Below are 17,541 nucleotides of genomic sequence, written 5' to 3'. Positions count from 1 at the left end.
ATTCGTGCGGTTGTTACGCACACATTGAAGCTGTAGTTCAAACATAAAATACATAAATACCTTAAGAAAAATATTGTCCATCGTGAGCCACCACTTTTCCCCATCTGTCAGGTAAGTTATGGATTCCGTGGCGAAAGAAGTCCTCATCCTTTGAAGCGATCCAGTCAGAGACCCATTTTTCGATATCTTCTGAAGAAGTGAACCACTGTCCAATCAAATCGTTATTCATGCAATCGAACAAGTAGTAGTCCGAAGGAGCAACGTCTGGTGAATATGGCGGGTGGGGTAAAACTTCCCATCCGACATTTTCTAAATAGGTTTTGACCGGTTTTGCGACATGTGGGCGAGCGTTATCATGTTGAAAAATAAGTTTATCATGTCTGTTCTCCCATTCTGGTCGTTTCCTGGCCAGAGCTTGCTTCAAACGCATTAATTGTCGTCGATAACGTTCTCCATTAATAGTTTCACCTGGTTGCAGCAGCTCATAGTACACCACACCTTTCATATCCCACCATATGCACAGCATAACCTTTGCACAGTGAATATCTCGTTTCGGTTGTGATGGACCTGGTTCACCTGGCTTCACCCAGGCCTTTTTTCATTTTGGGTTCTCGTAATGGATCCACTTCTCATCGCCAGTAACAATGCGATGCAAAAACCCCTTTCTTTTCTGTCTTTGAAGCAGCAATTCGCAAATGGTTTTTCGTCTTTCAACGTCTCTGTCTTTCAATTCATGTGGAACCCAATGTGACATCTTTTGAATCATTCCCATGGCTTTGAGGCGTTTGGAAACTGTTGTTTGATCAACGCCTAATGCTTCTGCAAGTTCTTCCTGCGTTTGACACCAATCCTGATTGAGCAATGCTCTCAATTCTTCGCCTTCAAATTTTTTTGGCTGTCCAGGTCGCTCTTGGTCTTCCAGGCCGAAATCACCACTTCTAAACTGTGCAAACCACTTCTGACATGTTCGCTCAGCTAGCGCATGGTCACCATACACTTCCTAATGTTACTTGTTATATTTTGCCTAATTGTGATGTCAAAGTGTATTGATGTACTTTAATATATGATGAGTTTTTGTTTTTGGATGCACAGAAAGCAAGGAGTATGAATGAATGGTATGAAAAAAAGGATATCTAATATTGTGAAAGGTGATATAAAGGTAAAGTTCACCATGCATATAGCAAGATACCTTAGGGGATTTGGGGGTAGGGCTGCATGCATTCTCGTTCTTGACCATTTTGGAGGTAATGTGATCAGCACCATCCTCCGGCCACAGGGTTGCCCCCAAGTACCCATTGATTTGAGGCTGGGTGAGTCCCAAAGCCACTTTATCCGGATCGAGGCTGGAAAAATTCGTACTGTAGATTACCCAGCCTGAAATTAAACCCGGGTCTCTCACGTGCCAGTCAGACAATCTACCAACTAGACCTCTGTGGATAATCCAAAATAACAAAGGAATGCAATACATCCACAAGGATTGTATGTTGTGAAAAATGTAATGCATGACAAAAACGAATTATAATTTAAATTCTGTAAAAGTTTGAATTTGTTTTTATTAGTGAACGAACAAAGACATATTTTCCCATAATCTGGGGTGATAGGGTTGTATTCTGTGGATCCTAATGTTCAGGTTTGCATGTGCTTATCAGTGGCGTAGCGTTATAGTACGCCCGTACGCCCGGCGTTCCCAGATTTAAAATTTCAAAAATGCTTAAATGCTGTGAATATAAAGTAAAACGTGACTAATTTCATATATGTTTGACCTTCATGGCATTATAATGGCTATTTTTTGTGATCCGCTTGCAACGCTCCACTCTCATCACACATTCTTGCATCTCTTTTCAATGCCTTTCCCGGCCGGACGCCGAGCAGGTTCGGCATACAGGACTCTATATTCCTTGCTGCCTTTCTGGAGGGAAAGCTTCGATTTATACAGCACGTGCGTAAATGCTCTCTCTTACGCCAGCGTACGGAGCAGAGAGGTCTACCGTGATTGGTTCATGTGACCCTTCCTGCCTTCTGAAGCAGACGACAGCGGTAGAATTCTTACCCGGTTCTTCGCTCTTCGCGCTCATGCAACTCGTGCTATGTGATGCTACAATATGCAATATTGACTGACGTAACTTTACCAATCTCAAATATACTGCTTCTTAATGGCCACTGCATTGTATGATTTATCACACGAACAGCGATGTGAATTAGAAACTAAAAGATCAACACAGTTTTTGTCAAGTAAGTTGGTGAAGTCCTCGTGGTAGAAATTCAGCCTGTGGCTGCTCTACCACTTAACCCACAAAACTATTAATTTTTTTTATTGTATTTTTTCGTTATTATCTAACTACTTAATATTGTGTCAATGGAAATGTTTAGCATTCATTTGAAAACTCTTAACATCGAATGGTCTCTGGACAAAATTATTTTAAAATGTTTATCAGCATTCTGAAAATGTAAGAAACAGTGGTCTGAATTACTAATCGGCACTGTTACGTCAGTAGATTGTACAATATTTGGATCATCCACTCTGCTTTGCACAGTGCACCAAGACGACAGAGGTCCCTGGTTCGAATCCCGGCGTGAGCACGGGTGTTCTTTGTCAGTATCCCTTCATCAATATCATCACTCATATTCATATTTGCAATTAACCAAAAGTGGTAGAAAAGCAAAATAAAATAAACCAAATCAATCAGTAGTTGGATCATCCACAACAATGACGTCTACTGTTGTGCAGAGGCGCTTGTGATTCAGGTAGGTTTTTAATGACTTGCGTCATGCAGAAAGGTATAAAAAAAGGTATAAAACACCAGAGTTCAAAACATTTGTGGCATAGTGAGGCATCTAATTTTCTAGCTAAAACATGCATGGATGATGTTTTATTGAAAACCCAGCTGACTTCAGGCAAATAAACAATACCTGTCGCGACTAATTTCATAAGTAAATTATTAAGCAAGAAAGGGCCGAGCCTTCCTTCGGACTTGGCGTTCCCACCTGAAATGTCCATGCTACGCTACTGGTGCTTATATCAGTAGTGTGTTTTACAAAACACATTTTTTGAAATTTTCGTGCAACATGGAATCAGATTGTTTTGTTAGTGTTTACTGTAGTGTACTCCTGAAGTGTAATTGATTGGTGATTCAATTGGGAATTCTTTATAGAAAGCACCAATAAAAGAGAAATGGAATCCAAGCTCTCAGCTTGCCACCTGCCTGGTGAGAGAGGTGAAGTGGCAAAATTTTGTACATGGATTTTTTTCTCCAGTATACACAAGTCAGTAATTTCTTTTTCAGGTTTTGTTTACTTTACTGAGTGTTACATTTTCTTGACAGGTACAGGCTTTATAGTCCTAATGGCTCCAAATTATGTGGATAATCTTCTGACAAATGTGCATGAAGGCCTTCTTCCTCCAAGCACAAATGGTGAAACAATACTAGTTAAAGGACTCTGCAGATACTACCATTATGGTTGTGATGGCTTTGATGACAGAGTAAGTTTCTAAAAATCTTAAGAAGTAAAACATAAGGATTATTTCTGTAACATGTATTATGAAGATCATTTTAAAGAAAAAGTGACGACTCAACAATATATCCACTGTTCGTGACTGGTAGCAAAAATGAATTGTGGATTCAGATAATGGCTTTACTCCCGCTCTAGACATGACATTTTGGAGTTCACAGATTGATGTGTGGCAGGAGCACTGCACTGACTGTAGCCGTATTCAGTAGTAAAACAATGTTCTCAGGAAAAGAATAAATTGCTTTATTCAAAATTCAAGTTGAACGTGGAAGAAATGCTGTTAAGTGTCACAGAGAACTTGTGCAAACTTGTGGTGATGAGCACTTCCATATCCAACAGTGGTTCATTGGTTCACCATACTGATTCGCCAAAGCTGCGAAAGTTTCAAGAAGTGCCTAGCAACATTAAGGATTGCTTCTTGTTGCCTATGAGTATGAGGTCATTCTACTTTGTCACACAGTAGCAAAGGGAGTCACAGTGATATCAGTTATGCATTGGAAATAACTTATGCTTCTGGTGAGACATATATCTGATTCTGCTGCACCACAACTCCAGGTGAAATGTTGCAAATTCAGTGGGGCAATTGCTCAAGGGGTGGGATTGGAAAGTGCTAGAGCACCCCTTTTATAGTCAGGACATGAGTTCTTGCAATTACATGCTTTGGGCTGTGGGACGTGCACAGGTTCGAGTCTCCTGGGGAAGTGTAACAAACTTTTCTCCAGAGATTTCAGCCTGTGTATGAGACCGGTGGCCATCCACCATCACGAGGAAATTGAGGAGCTGTGAATGAGTAGCATAACCTGATCATGGAAACCTACGACGACGACTGGGGGTTCGTTGTGCTGACCACACCTCACCGCATAACTGGTTGGATGATCTTCCACCTCAGCAGGTAGGGGGTGAGGCCGGCAGTCAGTAGGTAGGCCCTGGCCCTCACGGGCTGCTGTCTTAGGTTTGGGCCGGTCCCTCGGTGATGTACAGAAAAACGATTCCACTGACGGCATGAGAAAATTGCCAGAAATTTGTCAACATGTCCTATACAGGCCGGAGACTATTACAAAGGAATGTTGTTACTTCGTCCTCCACAATAATATGAGTAGGCAGTGAGGAGCATGTAATCACTCTTTTTTAAAATGATCCTTGTATATTTCTGGGTGGTTTATGATCAGGGGTTGCAATGAATTAAGAAATTATATGGCTGACTGAGCATGGTTCTCACTCACCTGGAAATAATGGAAAAATCAAAGAAATAGATGTATGTCTGAAGAAGTGGAATAGTTGTATATATTTTATGTACTTGCCTTGAATATGGATTGTTCATATATTTGTAAACTCGATTTGATGCAAGTCATTTCTGAAATATGGCAACTGAAACCACAAGATTCATATTTGCACTAAAAAAATGTGCTTTAAACAGAGTTGAGTTGAGTAAGTTTCCGAAAATTATTGAAAACTTATTTGAAAATTCCTGGCAAACCTGGAAAAACCCAGGAATTTGTTTGGGCAAAACGAGTGAGAACCATGCTGAGGATTTTATGAGTTTTTATTATAATTAAATTTTTTATATTGCAGGAAACACATATTTCAAACTAAGTGTAATTGTGATTGTCATGTGATAATGTTGGAAACTAGCTTGTTCACATATTTTTAGAAAAAGAATTAACACTACAAATGCCAATGGGGAATTATTACCAATTGGTAGGAAAAGAAACAAACCTGTATCAGTTTGTAATGACTAAATACAAATAGTACTAATTCAGTGGTGCAACAGCTAATTGAAGGTCAGTTCCAAGTGGGACATTTCTTAATGAGTGATGCATAGTCAGTGTATTAAGTTCAGTCCAGATCATTGTTGTTATTTCACTTTCTATACCAGAGTCTGTTACTGCACCTTTGACAGTTAAAAGTAAATGTTAACCCAATCTTTCAACTTAAAAAAGATATTGATCAGGTCAAGTTAAGAGATGGCTGACAAAAGCTCTGTCAAGTCGGTCAAAAGTCCAGTCCAGGGTAAGGAAATTTTGAATGGTTCATAACCTAGATGAGCCATCAGTATTATTATGAAGCATTCACTCACCTTCCACCATCTTCAGTTTTTATCCCCCACCCCATCTTTTCATTTGTCCTGATGAAGATCTTTATTTGTACTGCTCTACCAAGAGGAAACCCCTTTGCATTCTCGTCGAATGTTCAACTGGAAGTGAATGATGGGAGCTTGGATGATGCTATCAGGTGCTTACTATGTAATCTTATCCTTATGTTGCCAAAATGTACGTCATTCTTCAACATCCTCGTCACCTTTATTCAGTTTCATGTGTTTGCATCATCACGAAGAAGAAAACCATACACAAGAAAAGTAAAGATGTAATATCTAAATATTTCACGCCCACCACTTCTATTTTTCCAATTTTTCAACTGAAAATTTGCATAAAAATCGAAAATAAATTAAATTTTCCCCTAGGGTGTTCCCAATATTTCTGTATTATCTTCATAAAAACATAAATGTAATGTAAACAGGAGGTTTACACTTGGTGGTATCAGATGCCATGTTTGAATGTGTGTGATTTGAGACACTCGTGCCAGTGACAGTGTACAATTAGGTGGTAATGATGGTAATTTTTGTAATTATTATAATTAATAAACAACTGCATCTCTATAAACAAGAAAACATTAATGAAAAATTATTAAGGTTTTTGTGAGTTTTAGTGAATGGTAAAATACCGTATTTACACGTGTATAGTGCATGTGCGTGTATAATGCGCACTCTGGTGTGGATGGGTAAAAGTGACAAAAAAATTATATCTCGTATATAACGCTCAGTACAATCCATTTCAAGAAATGGCTTGCTTAGTTATAGGTTGTAAATCTGTTGCAATGCTGTCAGTGAATGATGTCATACCTATTCAATTGCTCCTTCCTTCTATTTCAAAATATATACTTTTTTCTTTCTGTGACTAATGTAACATTTATACGGTACATTCAGGACCTTCCAAATAGCAGTTAGCAGCACAAGCTTTCTTCCATTAAGGAATTTACATACTCCATGTACGTATGTCATATTATTTGGCCAGTAATACATTTTAATTTTTATTATCTTTTTCCTTATGTTTTCTTTCATCCAAAGTACCATAAAAATCAGAACGTTTCTTCATTTTTTGATGAACTTATTTCAACCGCATTTCACATTAGTGTCGTTATCTTGTATGGAATACTGTTTACATATTCAGAAACTGCAGGATTCAAGCCTTACAACGATCTATAACATGATAGGGTTCCGTAAACATGAAAAATCAATACAAGTGTCCCAAAATCATGTAATGACCATGTTGGCTGTCTGAATTATTCCATGCATAATACGCACCACAGTTTTTGGGGGCAAAAATTTGGAAAAAAGTGTGCATTATACATGAGTAAATATGGTATGTGTGCGACATTCATGCAATAATTGGTTGTTATTTTTATTAAGGATGATAATTTTTGTAATTATTATAATTGATATATAACAGCACATATATAATCAACAAAGGAAGCAGTGACCCAATTAGCCGGCCCCAATGATGGAGTGGTTAGCACATCATGCTACGATGCCAGGGGTCTTGGGTTGAAATCCTGGCCTAGGCATGGATGTGTGCGAGTGTTCATTCATCAATTTCATCACATCATCACTCATCCCCATTTTTGCAAATTAGCCAAAAGTGGCACAAAAATCGAAGTAAAATAAAGCAAGTCAATCAATCAATAATTCAATAACAAAATTGTTTCTTGAATTTCATTGATAACAAAAGATTGTGAGCCCCCCCCCCCCCACCTTCAGGTAAGTTTCTAGTATGGCATAGGTAAGCTAGGATTAAGTTTAAACACAATTGGTGAGAAAATAAATAAGTTATAACAGCTTAAAAATATTACTGTGCATATTACTAACTACATTGTCAAATATCTTCCACAGGGCTGGGGATGTGGTTATCGCACTCTTCAGACTTTATGTTCATGGGTAAAGGAACAGTCAAATTCTTCAGTCCCTGTTCCTAGCATCCCACAGATACAGCAAATATTGGTAGACGTAGAAGACAAGCCATCATCATTTCTTCATTCAAAAGATTGGATAGGAAGTTTTGAAGTAAGTTTTATCATAAAAATCTCCAATTTTATCTTCTGTCAGATTTATATTTAACTTTTCTTGTTTTTACCTTAAACCATCTTGACTTGTTCTTGTTATTTGTTAGAGTTTTCAGTGTAAAATGGCCTTAAAAGTGCTGTATCTGAAACTTTGAATAAATAAATAAATAAATAAATAAATAAAGTTAAAGTTTCAAAAATTTTTGAACTCAATAGTACTATATGCTTAACTTGGCTTTATGGTAGTATTTTTGAGAGTGCTTCAATAAATAAGTCAGGAGAATTAAGAATGCAAAATTAGAGACCTGAATAATAGTTTATACAAATACAGCTTAAATTTCAACATACACACTTTTTTAATAGTTAAACGTGCAGCAAAATGTATACATCAGAAACTAAACACATAAATGAACATACTTCCCTTAAAGTGTGAGCTTGTTCAGTCTGGTCTTTGAGGATCTTCATTAAACTGTTAAAAATAATAATTGAGAACAATGTTTGAACATAACACTTTGTTCAACAGCGTTCAATCTTTTCCTTCCGTCTGTGTAGTAGTAGCTTCTGCTTATTTGTACGTACACACCCAAATAAATATGCAATGCAACTATTTTTTTATTGTAGTTATTCATCTCCTTCAAAACATAGAATGTTCCCACGCTACTTCACCTGCTTCACTTCATCAGACCTCAGTTGGCTACAACTCGATTTGTGTTCAGCTGGCTGCTGTCTGTGTGGAGAAAAACCGCAAAACTGGTTCCCTCTTCTGGCTTGTGTCATAGGAAATTTGCTCGCACCGAGCCACGCGTGTGCGTATCTACGATTCGAGACCGTGTTACACCATGGCAAATTGAGTGATTTTAAAGGGACACCATCTCACCCACCTTGTTTCGTGCATGGCAGGGGTAAGAAAGAGGGGGGTGAGGGAGTGGGGACAACAGAAAGCGAAACCTATGTCTTGCGTTGTAGACAGAGTGAAGCAAGAGAGGAAAGTTATTATAAAGTACGAAGCACGCCAGCTTGGAGTGAGTAATAACAAACATACGTTATATATATATATATATATACAGGGTGGCTCAATAAGTCACTTAACACCCTCAGTACAAGGCCACTGCGGCATGGAATTTGAAATTGGCGATGACCAATAAAAATCATCGAATATTCTGTTTATGAACTTCCTTATGAACATAAACATTAGCCTTGTCACTGTGAAGGACTTTTAATTCAATGGAAGCGTCACACTGTAAATTGTTCGCGACAACCATTCATAATGCACAGCTCTTCATGGATGTATCCGATTAAAATAATGTGCAATGGCATGCGAACATCTCTCCATAGACGTCACTTTGATCTCGATGCATTACCGAAGCGCTAAACAAATTTTAAGGCATTTTTCTAACACCTCGAAAAGGAGCAAATTGGTACAAGAATTCAGTCATAACTTTTTACTTGTTAAAGATACGTCGAAAAAACCTTCACCATTGCATTTCTCGTGAAATTCTAGCGCATTTTGATATGTCGCATGACTCCCTTCCCATTTAAAATTCTGAAGTTGAATTCAAGATGGCGGACATCAAGATGGCCGCCGACCGTGTGGGTGGCGTAAATGTGGTTCCCCCTTGGCCTGATAACGATTGGTCATCACTATTTCCATGTTGCGCGTTGCAGTGGCCTTGTACTGGGGGTGTTAAGTGACTTATTGAGCCACCCTGTATATATATACATATATATATACATCCCCCCTTGATTTTACTTTATTTAGTTGGTTCGGTCATAAACAACTGCTAGATAGATTACAATTGATTTTATCCATGTGGTATTCTGATCAGCTTCTTTGGTGTATGCAAATGTTATTATTCTCCTTGTTCACTATTATCAGCACAGGTGGAAAGTTTTTACTACATATTTTTCAAATCAACAATAATATTGATATTGTGGATCGGTATTTCTTTGTTTTGAGTGATATCATCAGGTTATTGAATGGTGGAGTCACATTGTGATTCAGATCCAGTTTTAAACTGTAGGTTCAGTTCCCATTAGCCTTTCTGTGCATAAAGTGGATGTCAAAACCAAACTCATTATAGCCTATCATCTTTCTCCTCATGATCGATGGAAAAATCACCGAAGTATTTCAATTTGCAAAAAAAAAAATCATATGTTAAAAAATTTTCTACCTTGCCGTAGTCTCATTATCAGTAAAAGGCAGTTAACTTTGGTTGTCAATACATTTAGCATCATTATGTGTACAAGAACGGGTGTGAGTAATTGAGAGGGATGATAACTCCTCCTAGACGTGAAGCTGAAGTGCACACAAACAACAACAGACGTGAGTAAAGTCACAAGTATCATACTTCAGTTTTCTGAAGTTTTGGATCTACCTAGAGATTCTTAGCAAGACGTTCTAAGTAAAAAAAATAGTTAAAATAAAAGAAAACTACATGCAGGTGGAAAAACCCACATTAGTATTGTGCAAAATTACATGGTTCTGGGTTGAAAGTCAGTTTCATGATTGTTCATTCATGCTCACCATTATCACCAGTAGCAATCATTGTCACCATTGAAATTATCGTTATGAATATTCAATAGAAAACAGAAAAACAACCAAATAAATATACCATTGTACACAACCATCATCAATGAATATCAAAATACATTGTAGTAATTACATTTTTTTTCTTTCTTTAGATCTGTGTTGTGATCGATCAGCTGTATAACATTCCTTCTAAGATTATACATGTTCAACAAGGAAGGCAACTCCAGGATCATGTCAGTAGCTTAAAGAACCACTTTGAAAATTTTGCTTCCCCAATCATGATGGGAGGTGACAAGGATTGCTCTTCAAAGGGCATCTTTGGACTTCATCACTCTGAAGAAAAAACATTTCTTCTCGTTGTGGTATGTATTTGTTTCAGTATGTTCTCTCTCTCTTTTTAATTAATGTAAATTAAATAGACAGTCTTTAAAGTGCATTTTCCCCCTTGGTTACTGAAACAGTCTGATGGGGAGGGGTGACACACACCCCAGTTCTTCCATTTCTTTGTTATCAAAAAAGTTGCATTTTGACTACAATGGACCTTAATATTAACTAGAAATTAAATTTTTCATAAATTAAAATCAAAACTTCTGCGATCACAGATGTTCATTATAGGGTGTAATTGTACCCAGTAATCAATAAAAAAATAACAATTGCCAATTAGCATGTCTTGCAATTAGTTATCTGAGTACTTTGAAAAATGACACTTCACTGAGTGTGGTTTATATTTTTTCATCCCAATCAGCTCTGTTATAGAATGTAAATGTTTTAGTTCAGCAATGCATACAAGCAGTGCTTTTTTTCTGGAAAGTTCCGGTACTCTTCAAGTATGTAAGGAAGCTTTCTGAGTAAATTGACAAACGACAGGCGACACAGGGATTTCACACCAACATAATAAGAGACAAGCGACATGTGCCCCATGCAGTCTGTGGGTATGTGCTATCAACATATCGAGGCAAATTGATGAATATTATTGAGAAAATGGTCCAGTATGAGCGACACAGAAGTGACACATGCATATTGTCATGTCGCTTCGGTACGAAAGGTAGCATTTATTTCTAAAGGTTCATTTCCAGTGGATGCATGTCACATGTCGCTTTGGTCTCAAAGCTTCCTATTTTGTTCCTTGTAAGAACTATGAATGAATGAATGAATTAATTAATTAAAATTTTTGGGTGTGTGGGCACTTAAGGCCATTTTGCACCCTTCAATTTATTCGGGGAAATATTCCTTATCTAAAATTCTGACTTAAGAGATTAAAACAAGGGGTGTAAAAAGCCCCTTGGGATAAATTAAAATGGCAAGGTTGTAAAAAGACCTGCACAAGACAAACACAACACATTAAAGGGTCAGAAAAAACTAAAAGCTTCCTCACAGACGGTGGAAGAGACCAGCTCTTCACAAAAATCTAAAAACATTTGATAAAACATTGTTGCCATCACCTAACAGGGATTACAAACAGCTGGGAAGATAAAAAGTCTGTCTGAGGATAGCAAAGTCGGCACATTCCATAAGAATATGCCGAACACTTAAAACAACGTTACAAGCACGTCACATTGGAGGGTCCAGCCCTTGTAGCAAGTGACCATGTGTTAGACGGCTGTGTCCTATATGCAGGCGGGTAAGAGTAACTTCTTCTCGGTGAGAGGAAAGGAATAAGGAATGCCAAGCACCTATGGTGGGCTTAATTGTGTGAAGCTTGTTCCCCGTTTCCGTATCCCAATCTTCCTGCCAAGTGTCATAAAGGCAAGAACGAAACACATGCTGCAGGTCGCTAGCTGGCAGAAGGTGGATGAGAATGTCACCGTCTGCATCAGTAGACTTGGTGGCAGCATTGGCTGCTTCGTTCCCCTGTATGCCCACGTGGCTAGGGACCAAACAGAAGCGGACATCATCACGCACTGGCAGATAAAGACACGAACCATTTGAAAATGTGTTGCACTACTGGATACCGGGAATTCGGCGAATCCACAGTCTGCAAGAAGCTGGTTGAATCGCTGCACACAAGGACTTTCTTCAGACCATTGACGTCTGCAAAGTCCAGTGTCTTTAGAATGGCATACAACTCTGCTGTATAGATGGAGCAGGCAGGATGTAGCAAGTAACTGGAACTTTGATAGTCTAGGACGAAGGTGCAACAGACTGATTTGTCTGTCTTGGATATGTGGTTTTAATGTCATTATTTATCAATGATCGTTTTGTCAACACCCTCCCTCTGTCTAGCTGAGTTTCTAACTTTCTTCTTTTCAGTGTTAGTAAGATATTCGAGCAGCTAGGGAGGGTTCGTTGAAGCTCCTTGCTGTCTTGAGTCTATGCACGACTACAGGCGTACCTAGTTTTTACTGAAAATCCAGTCTCCCATTTTGTGCCCGAGTAACAAAAAGTACCTTTCTGTAATTTTATAGAATTTCAATTTTTATAGTTTTATAGAACCACAATTGTTGAAAGAAAAGATCTAATCGTAATAATTGAGGATTTGTCATTTTATATTATTAATTAAACATGTTTTAAAAACTCTGTCTCTGGCACCGTGCGCAACCATCGACGTAACTTTTCTCGCACAATCCACAAAGGGTTAAAATAAAATGATAGTTTTATTTTCACCTATAAAAAGATGCGGATATGGCATATCATCGTGTTCTGCCAGAAAAAAAAGTATTGCATACAAGTATTCTGCCGGGGGGACACTTTTATTATGCTAGAATCAAAGAAAATATATAGGTGCTCTATTAGCATCAGGTGATGTAGTCATATGGGTGCATTAGTAAATTTTTTTTACCAATTTGATTTCCCTGTAAGTACGAGGGTCGGTCATAAAGTCTTTATTATCGTAGTGATGAAATTGAGCTGGTGTCATGAGTGCCTGGGGTGGGGTTAGTCCTTCTCTACATATTCACCACACAGAGCGACGCACTTCTCCCAGCGATGGATGAGCTGGTGGAGTCCCTGGTTGTTGAAGTCCCCACTTTCGCTGCCGAAGACCTGCTCCACCTCAGCAATCACCTTGTCGTCATCCTGGAAATACCTTCCACACAGCAGGCTCTTCATGTGAGGGAAGAGGAAGAAGTCATTGGGCACTAAGTCAGGCGAGTGGGGCAAAATTTTTTAAAAACTCAACGCAGCTGCGTAGATTCAGCTGGTGTGTTGTCATGGAGCAGATGGACACCCTTGGAGAGTTTTCTTTGGCGGTTTGATTTGATGGCCTCCCGTAACTTGGTTAGTAGGTCCTGGTAGTACCTTGCTGTGATTGTTTGACCCATTCCGAGCCTTATCTGCGAGGAGTATGCCCTGGCAGTCCCAAAAATTCTCAGCATCACCTTTCCCAATGGTTTCTGCATCTTCCCTTTTTTGGAGGTGGCAACGCCGTGTGGTTCCGCATTAAAAGCACCTGCACCACTTTACCACACTGTTATAGGATGGGACCTTTTTGCCATACAAACTGATCAGTTCTGCATGAATTGCCTTCACGTTATTCCCCTTCAAAAACAGGAAACTAATCGCTGCGCGAACTTCCACTGTCTCCACTGGAGGTGCCATCTTGGAAGCAACACTCCAGCAGCGTTCCACAGGACTGTGGTGCTGTCTAGTTCTGTTGGGCTGACACTAGAGGAACGTGTGCTTATGTAAAAAACACAAATATTGGCTTCAGTCTTGTTTTTCACTACGATAATAAAGACTATGATTGACCCTCGTATGTCATGTAATTTATTGCAAAACTCTTATCATTTTTTAATAATGTTTATGAATATAATGATGTGTCAATACATAGTTTGTTTCTTTTCTTAAGGTAAAACTCACTTGTATACATTAATTAAGGAAGTTAATGAAACCACTCACGTTTTGCAAGGAAAATTCGCAACTTCATCTCGTATTGGTAAAATATCGAGTATGGGTATTGTCAAAAATTTCATATTGGTCCCTATTATATGTACAAAAGGTACATAATTTTATTTTTATTGCATAAATAACTATTGTAGATACACAGAATGAGTTCACAGATGAATGAGAAAATCAGTACATTCAGGGTTTGAATTGAGGGGACTGGGGTTAATGAAATTCCTCCCATTCAGAATTTTCTTTTCCAGGTTCTACATTGGTAATTTGTTTTCAACTGAGGGATTTACCAGTTTTGAAAATAAGAATTATGTGTCATCCTTATTTTCTTATTCTGTATCTACAGTTTGTGGCATAAGAACTTAAATGAATAAAATTCATGGTACTTTAATTGACAATAAATGGACAGAAATATAATTTCTGCTCATGCTGAGCAGTAATATAACTGATAATCAATGTTCTTACCAATCCAATATAAAATCACAAGTGTTCCATGAATAATGTGATTTGTTCATTCACCACCTTAACACTAGAATGGCAGGAGGGGTAAAAATGACTCCTACCTTCAATGTTTCTTTAATAAATATCCCGTTTTTCTTATTTTTTCCTCGAAATTTTGTGACTTTTCGTAATACTTTGTTCTTTTTAAGATGGTATATTGAAATCTACAAAATATAATTTATTTACGTGAAATTTCATGTTATATCCCTAGAACAGCTGGAGGGGTCAATTAAACTCCTGTAAAGTTTTGTTTATGTGTGCTGCAATATCAGTGTCAGGTTGCGGTTTCTGTGTCACAGTTTACATGCCGTCGTGTAGGTAGTGTTCTTGGACCGGGAAGGACATCTCCGAACATGTCGCAAGAAGTAGCAGTTTATTTGTAATCAAAATAAACCTAAACATTTTGATTGTAATACATAAAACACAGAATGTAATATAAATTAAAAATATGTTCCCATTCTAAAATAATTAGAATTTTAAATGTGTTTCTTGTGAGGGGTCAAAATGACCCCTTCCTGCTGTTCTAAGGGGTATCAGATCCTTCGCCCTTCTAGTGCTAATTGATGTAAATAACCAGGTGACTGAAGTGGGTTTTGACTTAGAAAAAGAAACTGTCAGGCTTTTGATCTTTGAGAATATTCTTAGCCTTTTACCAAATAAATTAAAAGAAACCAAAAAGCATTTCAACTTTTATACATTTGCAGATTCAGAATAATATGCAGATTGGTTATTTTTTATTAATCTTTCAGGACCCTCATTTCTGGGGAAGAGCTCAAGACAAGACAAAGCTTCATTCATTGGGTTGGATAAAGTGGCAATCACTGGATGAATTTGTAGATAGTTCATTTTACAATTTATGCCTTCCTCAACTGAAACACTGTACATGATTCTAATAATAAAATTGTCAAAATGATAATTTTGAGCTATTTTCAATTTTCTTGTCCAAATTTATTTTGAAACACTGAATGTTGGCCATTTAAAAAAAAGGTAAAATAAAAGTAAAGTGCTCCCCTGTGCTTTGCACCACACCATGAAGGCGCACAGGGAGTGTGGAGTTAGGGTCCCACACTTTCTTGATCATGGCCGAAGGTGCAGGTGATGTAATCAGCACCAAGCCCCTGGCTGCCTATACCACCAGTGTTTCCTCCAGGTACCCACTTTATACGATGCTGGGTGGGTGCTGGAGCCACTTGAACAAGTGGAAAAAAATCCTGGTTCTCCACCGCAGAGGATCGAACCCGGGTCTCTCGCACGGTAGTCAGATGCCCTAATGACAGCTTACGCAGCTCAAAAAAAGAAAATGACTGTAAATTGATTGATTGATTTGGTGTTTCAAGTCCACTTTATGCACTGATTTGGTGTTTCAAGTCCACTTTATGCACAGTAAGGCTAATCGAGACTGGACCTACAGTTTAAAGTGGGATCCAAACCACTATGTGCCTCCACCAGGTATCAAACTCTTCATCACAAGGTGACAACTCTACCACTGCACCATCGGGGAGGCCCAAAATGACTGTAAAGAATATGTCAATTGGTGAACCATCCAGATATTCGCATTAAAAAATAAAAAAAATAATAGGGTCGTCCTGCACAAGACTTCATGTCACAACCAGTGGCATGCCCAAGGGAATTGGTGGGGGTCATAACCCCTATTTGGCTGTTCCTAAAAAAAAAAAATTAAAAAAAAATGCAGAAAAAGGTGGCAAAATTAGGGCTGACTACTAAAAAAGAATACATAACACCCTACTCCCCTTTTGAAAATCCTGGGCACGCCACTGGTCACAACATACATTTGACTTCTGCAGTTGAAGACACCCCCTGAGCAGTGCTGTTGCAAATTGATTTGAAAACCAAAGAAGAGTGTTTTGAACACCAAAAACTGGTTTAATGAAATAACATTTTTTTCAAAAAAACAATTATCTGTTTTTCAAAAAAGTGGTTTTCAGCTCTGTGAGATTAAGGACATCAAGTTAAAGCATATTCATCAAAATATACTGAGGAATGCAAGTGTGTTAAGCCTGGTCCACACATAATGTTTTGTCCCCAGTCTTGCATGATCATGTCAGATGGATCAAACAAAACATTACATGTGGACAACAAGTTTGACATCTTGCATGAACTGAATGAGGTTTCATGACCTCTTCAAAGACGGATGAGCTGGATCTTTGTTTTCAAGCAGCATGGAAGACAAGTTGTTGCATATAGATGCACATCTGTCTAATCGGTAAAACTTTGCTTCATTTTGCACCAGGTCACGTTGATGTTGGATGAATAATGTCTTGTTTTTCACTTTCAGGGGTTACTAGCATTAATAATTTGCATTAGGTGTTCATAATCACACATAAATATTTATGCCAATCCCCATGTTCGGTTCCTGCTGTAATTCACAGAGCAAATTGGCATGTGAGAATTTACCTCTCTTAAGTAACCACTCTCGAGACCACCATGAGCAATGTAACATGAGGATGGAATTTGTAGAAAATTTTCTGTCATGACATGTTCAATGACCCAAACTGTTTTGACAACATTTTGTGGTGGGATGAGGCAGTTTTTCACATTGAGGCTTTTGTTAACAGTTACAACTATCATTATTGGGTGGGTTACAATCTTCACATTTGTGTTGAAAAGGCACAGCGGCATCCGAAGATAACAGTATGGTACAGTAACACACCTTCCACAGCTGTTGTGCCTGTTTCATTATGAAAACGTGTTGAGCTCGCTGAACGAAACCTCATAGAGTGGATTATATAACAACACTTGTTGAAACAGAATTGGTTAGCAAATAAAGAAGTTATTATCATTTCAAGATAGGACGTGACTTATCAGACACCCTGTACAGAGAGACCAAACTTTATACCAGTCTTCAGAAGAAACTTGCTACTTGTAATGCTACAGGGTAGTGCATATTGTATCTACCAATTTGAGTTGGCAACCCTGCCAGAATGCATGTGTGGCATACCTACATCCATGAAGAGTTGGGAGTCGGACAATTAGTATACCATGGAGCGTTGGCCAGTGCAGACGTGGATTGCGGCGGTGGAAGCCTTCAT

At 38.3% G+C, this 17,541-nt stretch overlaps 1 protein-coding gene across 1 annotated transcript in view; it reads left to right on the top strand.

The window, feature by feature from the left end:
- The window catches only part of Ufsp1 (UFM1 specific peptidase 1), a 41,589-nt gene extending 26,211 nt beyond the window's left edge, over window positions 1–15,378 (top strand). Inside the window, exons 2-5 of the mRNA XM_083112276.1 lie at window positions 3,324–3,481; window positions 7,457–7,627; window positions 10,309–10,518; window positions 15,241–15,378. Coding sequence (XP_082968402.1) covers window positions 3,344–3,481; window positions 7,457–7,627; window positions 10,309–10,518; window positions 15,241–15,378 — 657 coding nt within the window. The 5' untranslated portion in view covers window positions 3,324–3,343. The remainder of the gene's footprint in view (window positions 1–3,323; window positions 3,482–7,456; window positions 7,628–10,308; window positions 10,519–15,240) is intronic.
- The last annotated feature ends 2,163 nt before the right edge of the window (window positions 15,379–17,541 follow it).

Source organism: Lepisma saccharinum, chromosome 1 (genome assembly GCF_977018435.1).
Source record: "Lepisma saccharinum chromosome 1, izLepSacc3.1, whole genome shotgun sequence".
Taxonomy (NCBI): Eukaryota; Metazoa; Arthropoda; class Insecta; order Zygentoma; family Lepismatidae; genus Lepisma; species Lepisma saccharinum.
The sequence above is the reverse complement of the archived record's forward strand: the minus strand, read 5'-3'. Positions and strand labels throughout refer to the sequence as shown.